The sequence below is a fragment of the Oncorhynchus keta genome, chromosome 19 (assembly GCF_023373465.1).
Source record: "Oncorhynchus keta strain PuntledgeMale-10-30-2019 chromosome 19, Oket_V2, whole genome shotgun sequence".
Taxonomy (NCBI): domain Eukaryota; kingdom Metazoa; phylum Chordata; class Actinopteri; order Salmoniformes; family Salmonidae; genus Oncorhynchus; species Oncorhynchus keta.
Genome location: NC_068439.1, coordinates 87,087,914 through 87,106,708, shown reverse-complemented (window position 1 = coordinate 87,106,708; position 18,795 = coordinate 87,087,914). Strand labels below are relative to the sequence as shown.

Here is an 18,795-nt window from a genome sequence, read left to right as displayed (position 1 = left end):
GAGGGATGGACGTATTGAGGGGAGGAGGGATGGACGTATTGAGGGGAGGAGGGATGGACGTATTGAGGGGAGGAGGGATGGACGTATTGAGGAGAGGAGGGATGGACGTATTGAGGGGAGGAGGGATGGACGTATTGAGGAGAGGAGGGGTGGTGGTGGAGGGATGGACGTATTGAGGGGAGGAGGGATGGACGTATTGAGGGGAGGAGGGATGGTGATGGAGGGCTAGAACGATGGAATGATTACAGATGGAGGGATTGGCTCTGACCTCAAACTGTGTCTGCAGGGTGTTGATCTTGGAGGCCCGCCCATCTCTCCGCTGATTGATGAGATCGATCTCCGCTCTTTGGATCCGCCTCTTACTCTGGGCGTCACGGAGACCATCTGATAACTGCTTGTGTCTGCTGCCCTGGAGACCAACCACCAATCAGGAGTTAATGTAATTGTGTAATTGTGCGTGCTGACCCTGGGTCACGGCCAGGGTCACCTTTATCAACATAGAGTGGGGTCACGGCCAGGGTCACCATTATCAACATAGAGTGGGGTCACGGCCAGGGTCACCATTATCAACATAGAGTGGGGTCACAACCAGGGTCACCTTTATCTACATAGAGTGGGGTCACGGCCAGGGTCACCATTATCAACATAGAGTGGGGTCACGGCCAGGGTCACCTTTATCAACATAGAGTGGGGTCACGGCCAGGGTCACCATTATCAACATAGAGTGGGGTCACGGCCAGGGTCACCTTTATCAACATAGAGTGGGGTCACGGCCAGGGTCACCATTATCAACATAGAGTGGGGTCACGGCCAGGGTCACCATTATCAACATAGAGTGGGGTCACGGCCAGGGTCACCATTATCAACATAGAGTGGGGTCACGGCCAGGGTCACCGTTATCAACATAGAGTGGGGTCACGGCCAGGGTCACCGTTATCAACATAGAGTGGGGTCACGGCCAGGGTCACCGTTATCAACATAGAGTGGGGTCACGGCCAGGGTCACCTTTATCAACATAGAGTGGGGTCACGGCCAGGGTCACCATTATCAACATAGAGTGGGGTCACGGCCAGGATAACCATTATCAACATAGAGTGGGGTCACGGCCAGGGTCAGCATTATCAACATAGAGTGGGGTCACGGCCAGGGTCACCGTTATCAACATAGAGTGGGGTCACGGCCAGGGTCACCATTATCAACATAGAGTGGGGTCACGGCCAGGGTCACCATTATCAACATAGAGTGGGGTCACGGCCAGGGTCACCATTATCAACATAGAGTGGGGTCACGGCCAGGGTCACCATTATCAACATAGAGTGGGGTCACGGCCAGGGTCACCATTATCAACATAGAGTGGGGTCACGGCCAGGGTCACCGTTATCAACATAGAGTGGGGTCACGGCCAGGGTCACCATTATCAACATAGAGTGGGGTCACGGCCAGGGTCACCATTATCAACATAGAGTGGGGTCATGGCCAGGGTCACCTTTATCAACATAGAGTGGGGTCATGGCCAGGGTCACCATTATCAACATAGAGTGGGGTCACGGCCAGGGTCACCGTTATCAACATAGAGTGGGGTCACGGCCAGGGTCACCTTTATCAACAGAGTGGGGTCACGTGGTGGGGTCACATACACCACGTGTGTGGTGTATGTGTGTGTTGTATGTGTGGGTGGTGTGTGTGTGTGGTGTTGTGTGTGGGTGGTGTGGTGTGTGGGTGGTGTGTGTGTGTGCTGTATGTGTGGGTGGTGTGTGTGTGTGTGGTGTTGTGTGTGTGTGGTGTATGTGTGTGTGTGTGTGGGTGATGTGTGTGGTGTGTGTGTGTGTGTGGGTGATGTGTGTGTGTGTGTGTGTGTGTGTGTGTGTGTGTGTGTGTGTGTGTGTGTGTGTGTGAGGTGTTGTGTGTGTGGTGTGTGTGTGTGGTGTGTGTGTGTGGTGTATGTGTGTGTGGTGTGTGTGTGTGTGTGTGTGTGTGTGTGTGTGTGTGTGTGTGTGTGTGTGTGTGTGTGTGTGTAGGTGGTGTGTGTGTGTGTGTGGTGTGGGTGGTGTGTGTGTGTGCTGTATGTGTGGGTGGTGTGTGTGTGTGTGGTGTTGTGTGTGTGGTGTGTGTGTGTGGTGTATGTGTGTGTGTGTGGGTGTGATGTGTGGTGTGTGTGTGTGTGTGTGGGTGATGTGTGTGTGTGTGTGTGTGTGTGTGTGTGTGTGTGTGTGTGTGTGTGTGTGTGTGTGTGTGTGTGTGTGTGTGTGTGTGTGTGTGTGTGTGTGTGTGCGTGTGTGTGCGTGTGTGTGTGTGGTGTGGGTGGTGTGTGTGTGTGAGGTGTGTGTGTAATTATAACGCTCTAATGGCTAGGCCATCTGTCTCACCACAGCCTCCAGCTCCATCTCCAAACTCTTCTTCTTGACTCGGAGCACAGTGATCTCCTCCTGCTCTCTTTCTCTCATCCTCCACAACTCTTCCTTCCTCACTCGCTCCCACTCCTCCCTCCGCTGGCGCTCCTGCTCCTGTTGCGCTTCCTGCGAGAGCCCGAGAGAGAAAAGAGCATGAAATAGAGACAGTGCGAGACAGAGATTAAACAAGAGAGACAGAGAGAGACAGAGAGAGAGAAAGAGAGCGAGACAGAGAGAGAGAAAGAGAAAGAGAGCGAGACAGAGAGAGAAAGAGAAAAAGAGAGAGAGAGAGAGAGCGTGACAGAGAGAAAGAGAAAAAGAGAGAAAGAGAGCCGAGACAGAGAGAGAGGGAGAAGGAGAAAAAGAGAGAAAGAGAGCGAGACAGAGAGAGAGAAAGAGCGAGAGAGAAAGAAAGAGAAAAAGAGAGAGAGAGCGAGACAGAGAGAGAGAAAGAAAGAGAAAAAGAGAGAGAGAGAGAGAGAAAGAAAGAGAAAAAGAGAGAGAGCGAGAGAGAAAGAAAGAGAAAAAGAGAGAGAGCGAGAGAGAAAGAAAGAGAAAAAGAGAGAGAGAGAGACAGAGAGAGAGAGAGAGAGAGAGAGAGAAAGAGAAAAAGAGAGAAAGAGAGCGAGACAGAGAGAGAGAAAGAGAAAGAGAAAGAGAAAGAGATAGAGCAAGACAGAGAGAGAAAGAGAAAAAGAGAGAGAGAGAGAGCGAGACAGAGAGAGAGCGAGAAAGAGAAAAAGAGAAAAAGAGAGCGAGACAGAGAGAGAGAAAGAAAGAGAAAAAGAGAGAGAGAGAGAAATAAAGAAAGAGAAAAAGAGAGAGAGAGAGAGAGAGAGAGAGAGAGAGAGAGAAAGAAAGAGAAAAAGAGAGAGAGCGAGAGAGAAAGAAAGAGAAAAAGAGAGAGAGAGCGAGACAGAGAGAGAGAAAGAGAGATAGAGCGAAAACAATAGAAAGGAGGAATGAGTAGGTGAATGGATGATCTCTGCATGTGTGGTTCCCACCGTGAAGCATGGAGGTGGTGGTGACACTGTCAGTGACTTATTTAGAATTCAAGCCACACTTGACCAGCATGACTACCACAGCAATCTGCAGCGATACGCCAATCCCATCTGGTTTGGGCTTCGTGGGACTGTCATTTTCTTTTCAACAGAACAATGACACAACACACCTCCAGACTGTGTAAGGACTAATTGACCAAGAAGGAGAGTGATTGAGTACGACATTAGGTGACCTGGCCTCCACAATCCTCCGACCTCAACCCAAATGTGATGGTTACGGATGAGCTAGACCGCAGAGTGAAGGAAAAGCAGCCAACAAGTGATTCTTTAAAGTAGCCACCCTTTGCCTTGATGACAGCTTTGCACACTCTTGGCATTCTCTCAACCAGAATCACCTGGAATGCTTTTCCAAAATTCTTGAAGGAGTTCCCACATATGCTGAACTAAAATAAAAAACAAAAAATGTTTAATACTTTTTGGTTACTACATGATTCCATATGTGTGATTTCATAGTTTTGATGTCTTCACTATTATTCTACAATGTAGTAAATAGTACAATAAAGAAAAACCCTTGAATGAGTAGGTTTGTCCAAACTTTTGACTGGTACTGTGTATAATATCTGGTTAAAGGGGATGTATGTCATAATGGAGGAGTATCTGGTTAAAGGGGATGTATATCATAATGGAAGAGTATCTGGTTAAAGGGGATGTATATCATAATGGAAGAGTATCTGGTTAAAGGGGATGTATATCATAATGGAGGAGTATCTGGTTAAAGGGGATGTATATCATAATGGAAGAGTATCTGGTTAAAGGGGATGTATATCATAATGGAGGAGTATCTGGTTAAAGGGGATGTATATCATAATGGAGGAGTATCTGGTTAAAGGGAATGTATATCATAATGGAAGAGTATCTGGTTAAAGGGGATGTATATCATAATGGAAGAGTATCTGGTTAAAGGGGATGTATATCATAATGGAGGAGTATCTGCTTAAAGGGGATGTATATCATAATGGAAGAGTATCTGCTTAAAGGGGATGTATATCATAATGGAGGAGTATCTGCTTAAAGGGGATGTATATCATAATGGAAGAGTATCTGCTTAAAGGGGATGTATATCATAATGGAGGAGTATCTGCTTAAAGGGGATGTATATCATAATGGAAGAGTATCTGCTTAAAGGGGATGTATATCATAATGGAGGAGTATCTGCTTAAAGGGGATGTATATCATAATGGAAGAGTATCTGGTTAAAGGGGATATATATCATAATGGAGGAGTATCTGCTTAAAGGGGATGTATATCATAATGGAGGTGTATCTGGTTAAAGGGGATGTATATCATAATGGAGGAAAACAGTGGGCCATTATAGTCAAACTAAATTAAGTTGAATTTTGGTCACAACACATGTGTATTGCCAGATTAGCCTATAGTAAACATACATCACAAAACTCCATGTGCAGAACAGTGCTTCCAACATATTAGAAATATGACAAAAAATAAAAAAATATTAAATAATATAATATAATAGTTACTTGCAAATTCCTAATTCTGCCTTCATACAATTAAGAACACCTTCTCTTTCCATGACATAACCAGACCAGGTGAATCCAGGTGAAAGATATGATCCCTTATTGATGTCACTTGTTAAATCCACTTCCATCAGTGTAGATGAAGGGGAGGGGACGGGTTAAAGATGAAGGGGAGGAGTCAGGTTAAAGATGAAGGGGAGGAGTCAGGTTAAAGATGAAGGGGAGGAGACATGTAGATGAAGGGGAGGGGACGGGTTAAAGAAGGGCAATTGAGACATGGATTGTGTCAGGATTTGGCCAGGGTTGTTCCGGTTTTTGGTCACTAGATGCCCCCATTGTGCCTTTTGACCTTTTGTTTTCCCTTGATCCCCGTTATTATTTGCACCTGTGCCTTGTTTCCCCTGATTGTATTTAAACCCTTTGTTTTCCTCAGTCCTTTGCTCTGTGTTTGTCTGTTAGCACCCAGCCCTAGTACTCTGAGAGCTCTTGTTGATCCCGGTGGACTCTCTTGTGGAATTCTGTTTTTTGTTCTTGTTTGTTTGTTTTTGAGTATTTTTTTAGGCTTTTTGTGCTTTACCTTCCACCTTGTGGATTTACCTTTTTGTCTTGGAGGATTACCTTTGTTCTTGTGGAATTCCTTTTGAGGTTGTGGAGTTACATGTTTTCCTGAAGAACTTCACTTTTTACTTCATTAAATACACTGTCTCAAGTACTGCTGTGTCTGCCTCATCTTCTGGGTTCTGCTGACTATTCGTGGCTCAGTTGGTTAAGTGACTGTTTCTCACTCCGGAGACCCGGGTTCGTAACCGGGTCCTGACAGGATTGTGTGTCATTCAGAGAGTGAATAGGTAAGACTAAAGATTTAAGTGCCTTTGAACGGGGTATGGGAGTAGGTTACAGGCACAACAGTTTCCTGTGTGTATCAAGAATGGTCCACCACCCAAAGGACATCTAGACACAACAGACCAGCATCCTTGTGGAACACTTTCGACATCTTGTGGTGCCCATGACCTGATGAATTGAGGCTGTTCTGAGAACAAAAATGGGGTGCAACTAAATATTAGGAGGGTGTTCTTAACCTGTTAGACCTATAGGGGCAGTATTTCATTTTGGATAAAAAGACGTGCCCGTTTTTAGCGCAATATTTTGTCACGAAAAGATGCTCGACTATGCTTGGAATTGATAGTTTTGGAAAGAAGACACTCTGACGTTTCCAGAACTGCAAAGATTTTCACTGTGAGTGCCATAGAACAATATCTACAGGCAAAACCAAGATGTTTGAGTGACCAGGAAATCAACAGGATTTCTGAAGGCACGTTTTCCATGATCTCCTTATATGGCTGTGAATGCGACAGGAATGAACGGACACTTCCTATCGTTTCCCCCAGGTGTCTGCAGCATTGTGACGTATTTGTAGGCATATCATTGGAAGATTGGCCATAAGAGCCTACAATTACCAAGTGTCCCGCATGGTGTCTGCGTGGAAATTGGTGCGCAAAAGTCAGGTCCCAGTATTTTTCCATCCGAATCAGAGAAGAATGCACGCTTCTAGGACTGGCATTTCAATGAAGAGATATATGACAAAACACCTTGAGGATTGATTCAAACAACGTTTTCCATGTTTCAGTCGATATTATGGAGTTAATTCGGAAAAAGTTTGACGTTTAGGTGACTGAATTTTCGGTTAGTTTCGGTAGCCAAATGCATAGTAACAAACGGAACGTTGTGTCCTACACAAGCATCTTTCAGGAAAAACTGGACATCTGCTATGTAACTGAGAGTCTCCTCATTGAAACATCTGAAGTTCTTCAAAGGTAAATTATTTTATTTGATCCCTTTGCTGGTTTTTGTGAATGTTGCGTGCTAAATGCTAACGCTAAATGCTAAGCTAGCTATCACCACTCTTACACAAATTATTGATTTTCTCTGGTTCTAAAGCATATTTTGAAAATCTGAGACGACAGGATTGTTAAGAAAAGGATAAGCTTGAGGACAGGCATTTATTTCATTTATTTTGCAATTTTCAGAAATCGCTAATGTTGCGTTATGGTAATGAGCTTGAGGCTGTAGTCACGATCCGCATGCGGGATGGGGCGGCCTAAGAGGTGTTTGGAGTAGATATTACACATGACATACAAAACAACAATTACAAACACAAGCAGAGAGAGAGAGGGAGTGAGAGAGAAAGACAGAGAGTGAGACAGAAAGAGAAAGATAATGACTGTATCACCCAGTGATGTAGTGGTCACTAAACCTCCAGATAATGACTGTATCACCCAGTGATGAAGTGGAGCCACTAAACCTCCAGATAATGACTGTATCACCCAGTGATGAAGTGGTCACTAAACCTCCAGATAATGACTGTATCACCCAGTGATGTAGTGGAGCCAAAAAACCTCCAGATAATGACTGTATCACCCAGTGATGTAGTGGTCACTAAACCTCCAGATAATGACTGTATCACCCAGTGATGTAGTGGTCACTAAACCTCCAGATAATGACTGTATCACCCAGTGATGAAGTGGTCACTAAACCTCCAGATAATGACTGTATCACCCAGTGATGTAGTGGTCACTAAACCTCCAGATAATGACATATCACCCAGTGATGTAGTGGTCACTAAACCTCCAGATATTGACTGTATCACCCAGTGATGTAGTGGTCACTAAACCTCCAGATAATGACTGTTTCACCCAGTGATGAAGTGGTCACTAAACCTCCAGATAATGACTGTTTCACCCAGTGATGTAGTGGTCACTAAACCTCCAGATAATGACTGTATCACCCAGTGATGTAGTGGTCACTAAACCTCCAGATAATGACTGTTTCACCCAGTGATGTAGTGGTCACTAAACCTCCAGATAATGACTGTATCACCCAGTGATGTAGTGGTCACTAAACCTCCAGATAATGACTGTTTCACCCAGTGATGTAGTGGTCACTAAACCTCCAGATAATGACTGTATCACAAAGTGATGAAGTGGTCACTAAACCTCCAGATAATGACTGTTTCACCCAGTGATGTAGTGGTCACTAAACCTCCAGATAATGACTGTATCACCCAGTGATGTAGTGGTCACTAAACCTCCAGATAATGACTGTATCACAAAGTGATGAAGTGGTCACTAAACCTCCAGATAATGACTGTTTCACCCAGTGATGTAGTGGTCACTAAACCTCCAGATAATGACTGTATCACCCAGTGATGAAGTGGAGCCACTAAACCTCCAGATAATGACTGTATCACCCAGTGATGAAGTGGTCACTAAACCTCCAGATAATGACTGTATCACCCAGTGATGTAGTGGAGCCAAAAAACCTCCAGATAATGACTGTATCACCCAGTGATGTAGTGGTCACTAAACCTCCAGATAATGACTGTATCACCCAGTGATGTAGTGGTCACTAAACCTCCAGATAATGACTGTATCACCCAGTGATGAAGTGGTCACTAAACCTCCAGATAATGACTGTATCACCCAGTGATGTAGTGGTCACTAAACCTCCAGATAATGACATATCACCCAGTGATGTAGTGGTCACTAAACCTCCAGATATTGACTGTATCACCCAGTGATGTAGTGGTCACTAAACCTCCAGATAATGACTGTATCACCCAGTGATGAAGTGGTCACTAAACCTCCAGATAATGACTGTTTCACCCAGTGATGTAGTGGTCACTAAACCTCCAGATAATGACTGTATCACCCAGTGATGAAGTGGTCACTAAACCTCCAGATAATGACTGTTTCACCCAGTGATGTAGTGGTCACTAAACCTCCAGATATTGACTGTATCACCCAGTGATGAAGTGGTCACTAAACCTCCAGATAATGACTGTTTCACCCAGTGATGTAGTGGTCACTAAACCTCCAGATAATGACTGTATCACAAAGTGATGAAGTGGTCACTAAACCTCCAGATAATGACTGTTTCACCCAGTGATGTAGTGGTCACTAAACCTCCAGATAATGACTGTATCACCCAGTGATGTAGTGGTCACTAAACCTCCAGATAATGACTGTATCACCCAGTGATGAAGTGGTCACTAAACCTCCAGATAATGACTGTATCACCCAGTGATGTAGTGGTCACTAAACCTCCAGATAATGACTGTATCACCCAGTGATGTAGTGGTCACTAAACCTCCAGATAATGACTGTATCACCCAGTGATGAAGTGGTCACTAAACCTCCAGATAATGACTGTTTCACACAGTGATGTAGTGGTCACTAAACCTCCAGATAATGACTGTTTCACACAGTGATGTAGTGGTCACTAAACCTCCAGATAATTACTGTTTCACACAGTGATGTAGTGGTCACTAAACCTCCAGATAATGACTGTATCACCCAGTGATGAAGTGGTCACTAAACCTCCAGATAATGACTGTTTCACCCAGTGATGAAGTGGTCACTAAACCTCCAGATAATGACTGTTTCACCCAGTGATGTAGTGGTCACTAAACCTCCAGATAATGACTGTATCACCCAGTGATGTAGTGGTCACTAAACCTCCAGATAATGACTGTATCACAAAGTGATGAAGTGGTCACTAAACCTCCAGATAATGACTGTATCACCCAGTGATGTAGTGGTCACTAAACCTCCAGATAATGACTGTTTCACCTAGTGATGTAGTGGTCACTAAACCTCCAGATAATGACTGTTTCACCCAGTGATGTAGTGGTCACTAAACCTCCAGATAATGACTGTATCACCCAGTGATGAAGTGGTCACTAAACCTCCAGATAATGACTGTTTCACCTAGTGATGTAGTGGTCACTAAACCTCCAGATAATGACTGTATCACAAAGTGATGAAGTGGTCACTAAACCTCCAGATAATGACTGTATCACAAAGTGATGAAGTGGTCACTAAACCTCCAGATAATGACTGTTTCACCTAGTGATGTAGTGGTCACTAAACCTCCAGATAATGACTGTATCACAAAGTGATGAAGTGGTCACTAAACCTCCAGATAATGACTGTATCACCCAGTGATGAAGTGGTCACTAAACCTCCAGATAATGACTGTCACTAAATCACCCAGTGATGTAGTGGTCACTAAACCTCCAGATAATGACTATCACCCAGTGATGTAGTGGTCACTAAACCTCCAGATAATGACTGTTTCACCCAGTGATGTAGTGGTCACTAAACCTCCAGATAATGACTATCACCCAGTGATGTAGTGGTCACTAAACCTCCAGATAATGACTGAATCACCCAGTGATGTAGTGGTCACTAAACCTCCAGATAATGACTATCACCCAGTGATGTAGTGGTCACTAAACCTCCAGATAATGACTGTATCACAAAGTGATGAAGTGGTCACTAAACCTCCAGATAATGACTGTATCACCCAGTGATGTAGTGGTCACTAAATCTCCAGATAATGACTGTATCACCCAGTGATGTAGTGGTCACTAAACCTCCAGATAATGACTGTATCACCCAGTGATGTAGTGGTCACTAAACCTCCAGATAATGACTGTATCACCCAGTGATGTAGTGGTCACTAAACCTCCAGATAATGACTGTTTCACACAGTGATGTAGTGGTCACTAAACCTCCAGATAATGACTGTTTCACACAGTGATGTAGTGGTCACTAAACCTCCAGATAATGACTGTATCACCCAGTGATGAAGTGGTCACTAAACCTCCAGATAATGACTGTATCACCCAGTGATGAAGTGGTCACTAAACCTCCAGATAATGACTGTATCACCCAGTGATGTAGTGGTCACTAAACCTCCAGATAATGACTGTATCACCCAGTGATGTAGTGGTCACTAAACCTCCAGATAATGACTGTATCACCCAGTGATGAAGTGGTCACTAAACCTCCAGATAATGACTGTATCACCCAGTGATGAAGTGGTCACTAAACCTCCAGATAATGACTGTATCACCCAGTGATATAGTGGTCACTAAACCTCCAGATAATGACTATCACCCAGTGATGAAGTGGTCACTAAACCTCCAGATAATGACATATCACCCAGTGATGTAGTGGTCACTAAACCTCCAGATAATGACTGTATCACCCAGTGATGTAGTGGTCACTAAACCTCCAGATAATGACTGTATCACCCAGTGATGAAGTGGTCACTAAACCTCCAGATAATGACTGTTTCACCCAGTGATGTAGTGGTCACTAAACCTCCAGATAATGACTGTATCACCCAGTGATGAAGTGGTCACTAAACCTCCAGATAATGACTGTTTCACCCAGTGATGTAGTGGTCACTAAACCTCCAGATATTGACTGTATCACCCAGTGATGAAGTGGTCACTAAACCTCCAGATAATGACTGTTTCACCCAGTGATGTAGTGGTCACTAAACCTCCAGATAATGACTGTATCACAAAGTGATGAAGTGGTCACTAAACCTCCAGATAATGACTGTTTCACCCAGTGATGTAGTGGTCACTAAACCTCCAGATAATGACTGTATCACCCAGTGATGTAGTGGTCACTAAACCTCCAGATAATGACTGTATCACAAAGTGATGAAGTGGTCTAAACCTCCAGATAATGACTGTTTCACCCAGTGATGTAGTGGTCACTAAACCTCCAGATAATGACTGTATCACCCAGTGATGTAGTGGTCACTAAACCTCCAGATAATGACTGTATCACCCAGTGATGAAGTGGTCACTAAACCTCCAGATAATGACTGTTTCACCCAGTGATGTAGTGGTCACTAAACCTCCAGATAATGACTGTATCACAAAGTGATGAAGTGGTCACTAAACCTCCAGATAATGACTGTTTCACCCAGTGATGTAGTGGTCACTAAACCTCCAGATAATGACTGTATCACAAAGTGATGAAGTGGTCACTAAACCTCCAGATAATGACTGTTTCACCCAGTGATGAAGTGGTCACTAAACCTCCAGATAATGACTGTTTCACCCAGTGATGTAGTGGTCACTAAACCTCCAGATAATGACATCACCCAGTGATGTAGTGGTCACTAAACCTCCAGATAATGACTGTATCACAAAGTGATGAAGTGGTCACTAAACCTCCAGATAATGACTGTATCACCCAGTGATGTAGTGGTCACTAAACCTCCAGATAATGACTGTTTCACCCAGTGATGTAGTGGTCACTAAACCTCCAGATAATGACTGTATCACCCAGTGATGTAGTGGTCACTAAACCTCCAGATAATGACTGTATCACCCAGTGATGTAGTGGTCACTAAACCTCCAGATAATGACTGTATCACCCAGTGATGTAGTGGTCACTAAACCTCCAGATAATGACTATATCACCCAGTGATGTAGTGGTCACTAAACCTCCAGATAATGACTGTTTCACCCAGTGATGTAGTGGTCACTAAACCTCCAGATAATGACTGTATCACCCAGTGATGAAGTGGTCACTAAACCTCCAGATAATGACTGTTTCACCCAGTGATGTAGTGGTCACTAAACCTCCAGATAATGACTGTATCACCCAGTGATGAAGTGGTCACTAAACCTCCAGATAATGACTGTTTCACCCAGTGATGTAGTGGTCACTAAACCTCCAGATATTGACTGTATCACCCAGTGATGAAGTGGTCACTAAACCTCCAGATAATGACTGTTTCACCCAGTGATGTAGTGGTCACTAAACCTCCAGATAATGACTGTATCACAAAGTGATGAAGTGGTCACTAAACCTCCAGATAATGACTGTTTCACCCAGTGATGTAGTGGTCACTAAACCTCCAGATAATGACTGTATCACCCAGTGATGTAGTGGTCACTAAACCTCCAGATAATGACTGTATCACAAAGTGATGAAGTGGTCACTAAACCTCCAGATAATGACTGTTTCACCCAGTGATGTAGTGGTCACTAAACCTCCAGATAATGACTGTATCACCCAGTGATGTAGTGGTCACTAAACCTCCAGATAATGACTGTATCACCCAGTGATGAAGTGGTCACTAAACCTCCAGATAATGACTGTTTCACCCAGTGATGTAGTGGTCACTAAACCTCCAGATAATGACTGTATCACAAAGTGATGAAGTGGTCACTAAACCTCCAGATAATGACTGTTTCACCCAGTGATGTAGTGGTCACTAAACCTCCAGATAATGACTGTATCACAAAGTGATGAAGTGGTCACTAAACCTCCAGATAATGACTGTTTCACCCAGTGATGAAGTGGTCACTAAACCTCCAGATAATGACTGTTTCACCCAGTGATGTAGTGGTCACTAAACCTCCAGATAATGACTGTATCACCCAGTGATGTAGTGGTCACTAAACCTCCAGATAATGACTGTATCACAAAGTGATGAAGTGGTCACTAAACCTCCAGATAATGACTGTATCACCCAGTGATGTAGTGGTCACTAAACCTCCAGATAATGACTGTTTCACCTAGTGATGTAGTGGTCACTAAACCTCCAGATAATGACTGTTTCACCCAGTGATGTAGTGGTCACTAAACCTCCAGATAATGACTGTATCACCCAGTGATGAAGTGGTCACTAAACCTCCAGATAATGACTGTTTCATCTAGTGATGTAGTGGTCACTAAACCTCCAGATAATGACTGTATCACAAAGTGATGAAGTGGTCACTAAACCTCCCAGATAATGACTGTATCACAAAGTGATGAAGTGGTCACTAAACCTCCAGATAATGACTGTTTCACCTAGTGATGTAGTGGTCACTAAACCTCCAGATAATGACTGTATCACAAAGTGATGAAGTGGTCACTAAACCTCCAGATAATGACTGTATCACCCAGTGATGAAGTGGTCACTAAACCTCCAGATAATGACTGAATCACCCAGTGATGTAGTGGTCACTAAACCTCCAGATAATGACTATCACCCAGTGATGTAGTGGTCACTAAACCTCCAGATAATGACTGTTTCACCCAGTGATGTAGTGGTCACTAAACCTCCAGATAATGACTATCACCCAGTGATGTAGTGGTCACTAAACCTCCAGATAATGACTATCACCCAGTGATGTAGTGGTCACTAAACCTCCAGATAATGACTATCACCCAGTGATGTAGTGGTCACTAAACCTCCAGATAATGACTGTATCACAAAGTGATGAAGTGGTCACTAAACCTCCAGATAATGACTGTATCACCCAGTGATGTAGTGGTCACTAAACCTCCAGATAATGACTGAATCACCCAGTGATGTAGTGGTCACTAAACCTCCAGATAATGACTATCACCCAGTGATGTAGTGGTCACTAAACCTCCAGATAATGACTGTATCCCAGTGATGTAGTGGTCACTAAACCTCCAGATAATGACTGTATCACCCAGTGATGTAGTGGTCACTAAACCTCCAGAAAATGACTGTTTCACCCAGTGATGTAGTGGTCACTAAACCTCCAGATAATGACTGTATCACCCAGTGATGAAGTGGTCACTAAACCTCCAGATAATGACTGTATCACCCAGTGATGAAGTGGTCACTAAACCTCCAGATAATGACTGTATCACCCAGTGATGAAGTGGTCACTAAACCTCCAGATAATGACTGTATCACCCAGTGATGAAGTGGTCACTAAACCTCCAGATAATGACTGTATCACCCAGTGATGAAGTGGTCACTAAACCTCCAGATAATGACTGTATCACCCAGTGATGTAGTGGTCACTAAACCTCCAGATAATGACTGTATCACCCAGTGATGTAGTGGTCACTAAACCTCCAGATAATGACTATCACCCAGTGATGTAGTGGAGTCACTAAACCTCCAGATAATGACTATATCACCCAGTGATGAAGTGGTCACTAAACCTCCAGATAATGACTGTATCAACCAGTGATGTAGTGGTCACTAAACCTCCAGATAATGACTGTATCACCCAGTGATGAAGTGGTCACTAAACCTCCAGATAATGACTGTATCACCCAGTGATGTAGTGGTCACTAAACCTCCAGATAATGACTGTTTCACCCAGTGATGAAGTGGTCACTAAACCTCCAGATAATGACTGGTTCACCCAGTGATGTAGTGGTCACTAAACCTCCAGATATTGACTGTATCACCCAGTGATGAAGTGGTCACTAAACCTCCAGATAATGACTGTTTCACCCAGTGATGTAGTGGTCACTAAACCTCCAGATAATGACTGTATCACAAAGTGATGAAGTGGTCACTAAACCTCCAGATAATGACTGTTTCACCCAGTGATGTAGTGGTCACTAAACCTCCAGATAATGACTGTATCACCCAGTGATGTAGTGGTCACTAAACCTCCAGATAATGACTGTATCACAAAGTGATGAAGTGGTCACTAAACCTCCAGATAATGACTGTTTCACCCAGTGATGTAGTGGTCACTAAACCTCCAGATAATGACTGTATCACCCAGTGATGTAGTGGTCACTAAACCTCCAGATAATGACTGTATCACCCAGTGATGAAGTGGTCACTAAACCTCCAGATAATGACTGTTTCACCCAGTGATGTAGTGGTCACTAAACCTCCAGATAATGACTGTATCACAAAGTGATGAAGTGGTCACTAAACCTCCAGATAATGACTGTTTCACCCAGTGATGTAGTGGTCACTAAACCTCCAGATAATGACTGTATCACAAAGTGATGAAGTGGTCACTAAACCTCCAGATAATGACTGTTTCACCCAGTGATGAAGTGGTCACTAAACCTCCAGATAATGACTGTTTCACCCAGTGATGTAGTGGTCACTAAACCTCCAGATAATGACTGTATCACCCAGTGATGTAGTGGTCACTAAACCTCCAGATAATGACTGTATCACCCAGTGATGAAGTGGTCACTAAACCTCCAGATAATGACTGTATCACCCAGTGATGTAGTGGTCACTAAACCTCCAGATAATGACTGTTTCACCTAGTGATGTAGTGGTCACTAAACCTCCAGATAATGACTGTTTCACCCAGTGATGTAGTGGTCACTAAACCTCCAGATAATGACTGTATCACCCAGTGATGAAGTGGTCACTAAACCTCCAGATAATGACTGTTTCACTAGTGATGTAGTGGTCACTAAACCTCAGATAATGACTGTATCACAAAGTGATGAAGTGGTCACTAAACCTCCAGATAATGACTGTATCACAAAGTGATGAAGTGGTCACTAAACCTCCAGATAATGACTGTTTCACCTAGTGATGTAGTGGTCACTAAACCTCAGATAATGACTGTATCACAAAGTGATGAAGTGGTCACTAAACCTCCAGATAATGACTGTATCACCCAGTGATGAAGTGGTCACTAAACCTCCAGATAATGACTGAATCACCCAGTGATGTAGTGGTCACTAAACCTCCAGATAATGACTATCACCCAGTGATGTAGTGGTCACTAAACCTCCAGATAATGACTGTTTCACCCAGTGATGTAGTGGTCACTAAACCTCCAGATAATGACTATCACCCAGTGATGTAGTGGTCACTAAACCTCCAGATAATGACTATCACCCAGTGATGTAGTGGTCACTAAACCTCCAGATAATGACTATCACCCAGTGATGTAGTGGTCACTAAACCTCCAGATAATGACTGTATCACAAAGTGATGAAGTGGTCACTAAACCTCCAGATAATGACTGTATCACCCAGTGATGTAGTGGTCACTAAACCTCCAGATAATGACTGAATCACCCAGTGATGTAGTGGTCACTAAACCTCCAGATAATGACTATCACCCAGTGATGTAGTGGTCACTAAACCTCCAGATAATGACTGTATCACCCAGTGATGTAGTGGTCACTAAACCTCCAGATAATGACTGTATCACCCAGTGATGTAGTGGTCACTAAACCTCCAGATAATGACTGTTTCACCCAGTGATGTAGTGGTCACTAAACCTCCAGATAATGACTGTATCACCCAGTGATGAAGTGGTCACTAAACCTCCAGATAATGACTGTATCACCCAGTGATGAAGTGGTCACTAAACCTCCAGATAATGACTGTATCACCCAGTGATGTAGTGGTCACTAAACCTCCAGATAATGACTGTATCACCCAGTGATGAAGTGGTCACTAAACCTCCAGATAATGACTGTATCACCCAGTGATGAAGTGGTCACTAAACCATCCAGATAATGACTGTATCACCCAGTGATGAAGTGGTCACTAAACCTCCAGATAATGACTGTATCACCCAGTGATGAAGTGGTCACTAAACCTCCAGATAATGACTGTATCACCCAGTGATATAGTGGTCACTAAACCTCCAGATAATGACTATCACCCAGTGATGAAGTGGTCACTAAACCTCCAGATAATGACTATATCACCCAGTGATGTAGTGGGCCAAAAAACCTCCAGATAATGACTGTATCACCCAGTGATGTAGTGGTCACTAAACCTCCAGATAATGACTGTATCACCCAGTGATGTAGTGGTCACTAAACCTCCAGATAATGACTGTATCACCCAGTGATGAAGTGGTCACTAAACCTCCAGATAATGACTGTATCACCCAGTGATGAAGTGGTCACTAAACCTCCAGATAATGACTGTATCACCCAGTGATGTAGTGGTCACTAAACCTCCAGATAATGACTGTTTCACCCAGTGATGTAGTGGTCACTAAACCTCCAGATAATGACTGTATCACCCAGTGATGAAGTGGTCACTAAACCTCCAGATAATGACTGTATCACCCAGTGATGAAGTGGTCACTAAACCTCCAGATAATGACTGTATCACCCAGTGATGAAGTGGTCACTAAACCTCCAGATAATGACTGTATCACCCAGTGATGAAGTGGTCACTAAACCTCCAGATAATGACTGTATCACCCAGTGATGAAGTGGTCACTAAACCTCCAGATAATGACTGTATCACCCAGTGATGAAGTGGTCACTAAACCTCCAGATAATGACTGTATCACCCAGTGATGTAGTGGTCACTAAACCTCCAGATAATGACTGTATCACCCAGTGATGAAGTGGTCACTAAACCTCCAGATAATGACTGTATCACCCAGTGATGTAGTGGTCACTAAACCTCCAGATAATGACTGTATCACCCAGTGATGTAGTGGTCACTAAACCTCCAGATAATGACTGTATCACCCAGTGATGTAGTGGTCACTAAACCTCCAGATATTGACTGTATCACCCAGTGATGTAGTGGTCACTAAACCTCCAGATAATGACTGTATCACCCAGTGATGTAGTGGTCACTAAACCTCCAGATAATGACTGTATCACCCAGTGATGTAGTGGTCACTAAACCTCCAGATATTGACTGTATCACCCAGTGATGTAGTGGTCACTAAACCTCCAGATAATGACTGTATCACCCAGTGATATAGTGGTCACTAAACCTCCAGATAATGACTGAATCACCCAGTGATGTAGTGGTCACTAAACCTCCAGATATTGACTGTTTCACCCAGTGATGTAGTGGTCACTAAACCTCCAGATAATGACTGTATCACCCAGTGATATAGTGGTCACTAAACCTCCAGATAATGACTGTATCACCCAGTGATGTAGTGGTCACTAAACCTCCAGATATTGACTGTATCACCCAGTGATGTAGTGGTCACTAAACCTCCAGATAATGACTGTATCACCCAGTGATATAGTGGTCACTAAACCTCCAGATAATGACTGTATCACCCAGTGATATAGTGGTCACTAAACCTCCAGATAATGACTGTATCACCCAGTGATATAGTGGTCACTAAACCTCCAGATAATGACTGTATCACCCAGTGATGTAGTGGTCACTAAACCTCCAGATAATGACTGTATCACCCAGTGATGTAGTGGTCACTAAACCTCCAGATAATGACTGTATCACCCAGTGATGAAGTGGAGCCACTAACCCTCCAGATAATGACTGTATCACCCAGTGATGAAGTGGTCACTAAACC

General features: G+C 43.7%; 1 protein-coding gene across 9 annotated transcripts in view; it reads right to left on the bottom strand.

Moving 5' to 3' along the window:
• The window catches only part of LOC118381393 (intersectin-2-like), a 278,177-nt gene that overhangs the window by 129,595 nt on the left and 129,787 nt on the right, over positions 1-18,795 (bottom strand). For 4 of the 9 annotated variants that reach the window (XM_052471710.1, XM_052471720.1, XM_052471716.1 and 1 more), the window contains exons 14-15: positions 2,367-2,516; positions 269-409 (exon numbers count right to left, since the gene is read on the bottom strand). The exons of 4 other annotated variants lie outside the window; for them this stretch is intronic. In XM_052471710.1, coding sequence (XP_052327670.1) covers positions 269-409; positions 2,367-2,516 — 291 coding nt within the window. The remainder of the gene's footprint in view (positions 1-268; positions 410-2,366; positions 2,517-18,795) is intronic. One more of the 9 variants, XM_052471714.1, reaches the window with a different exon arrangement.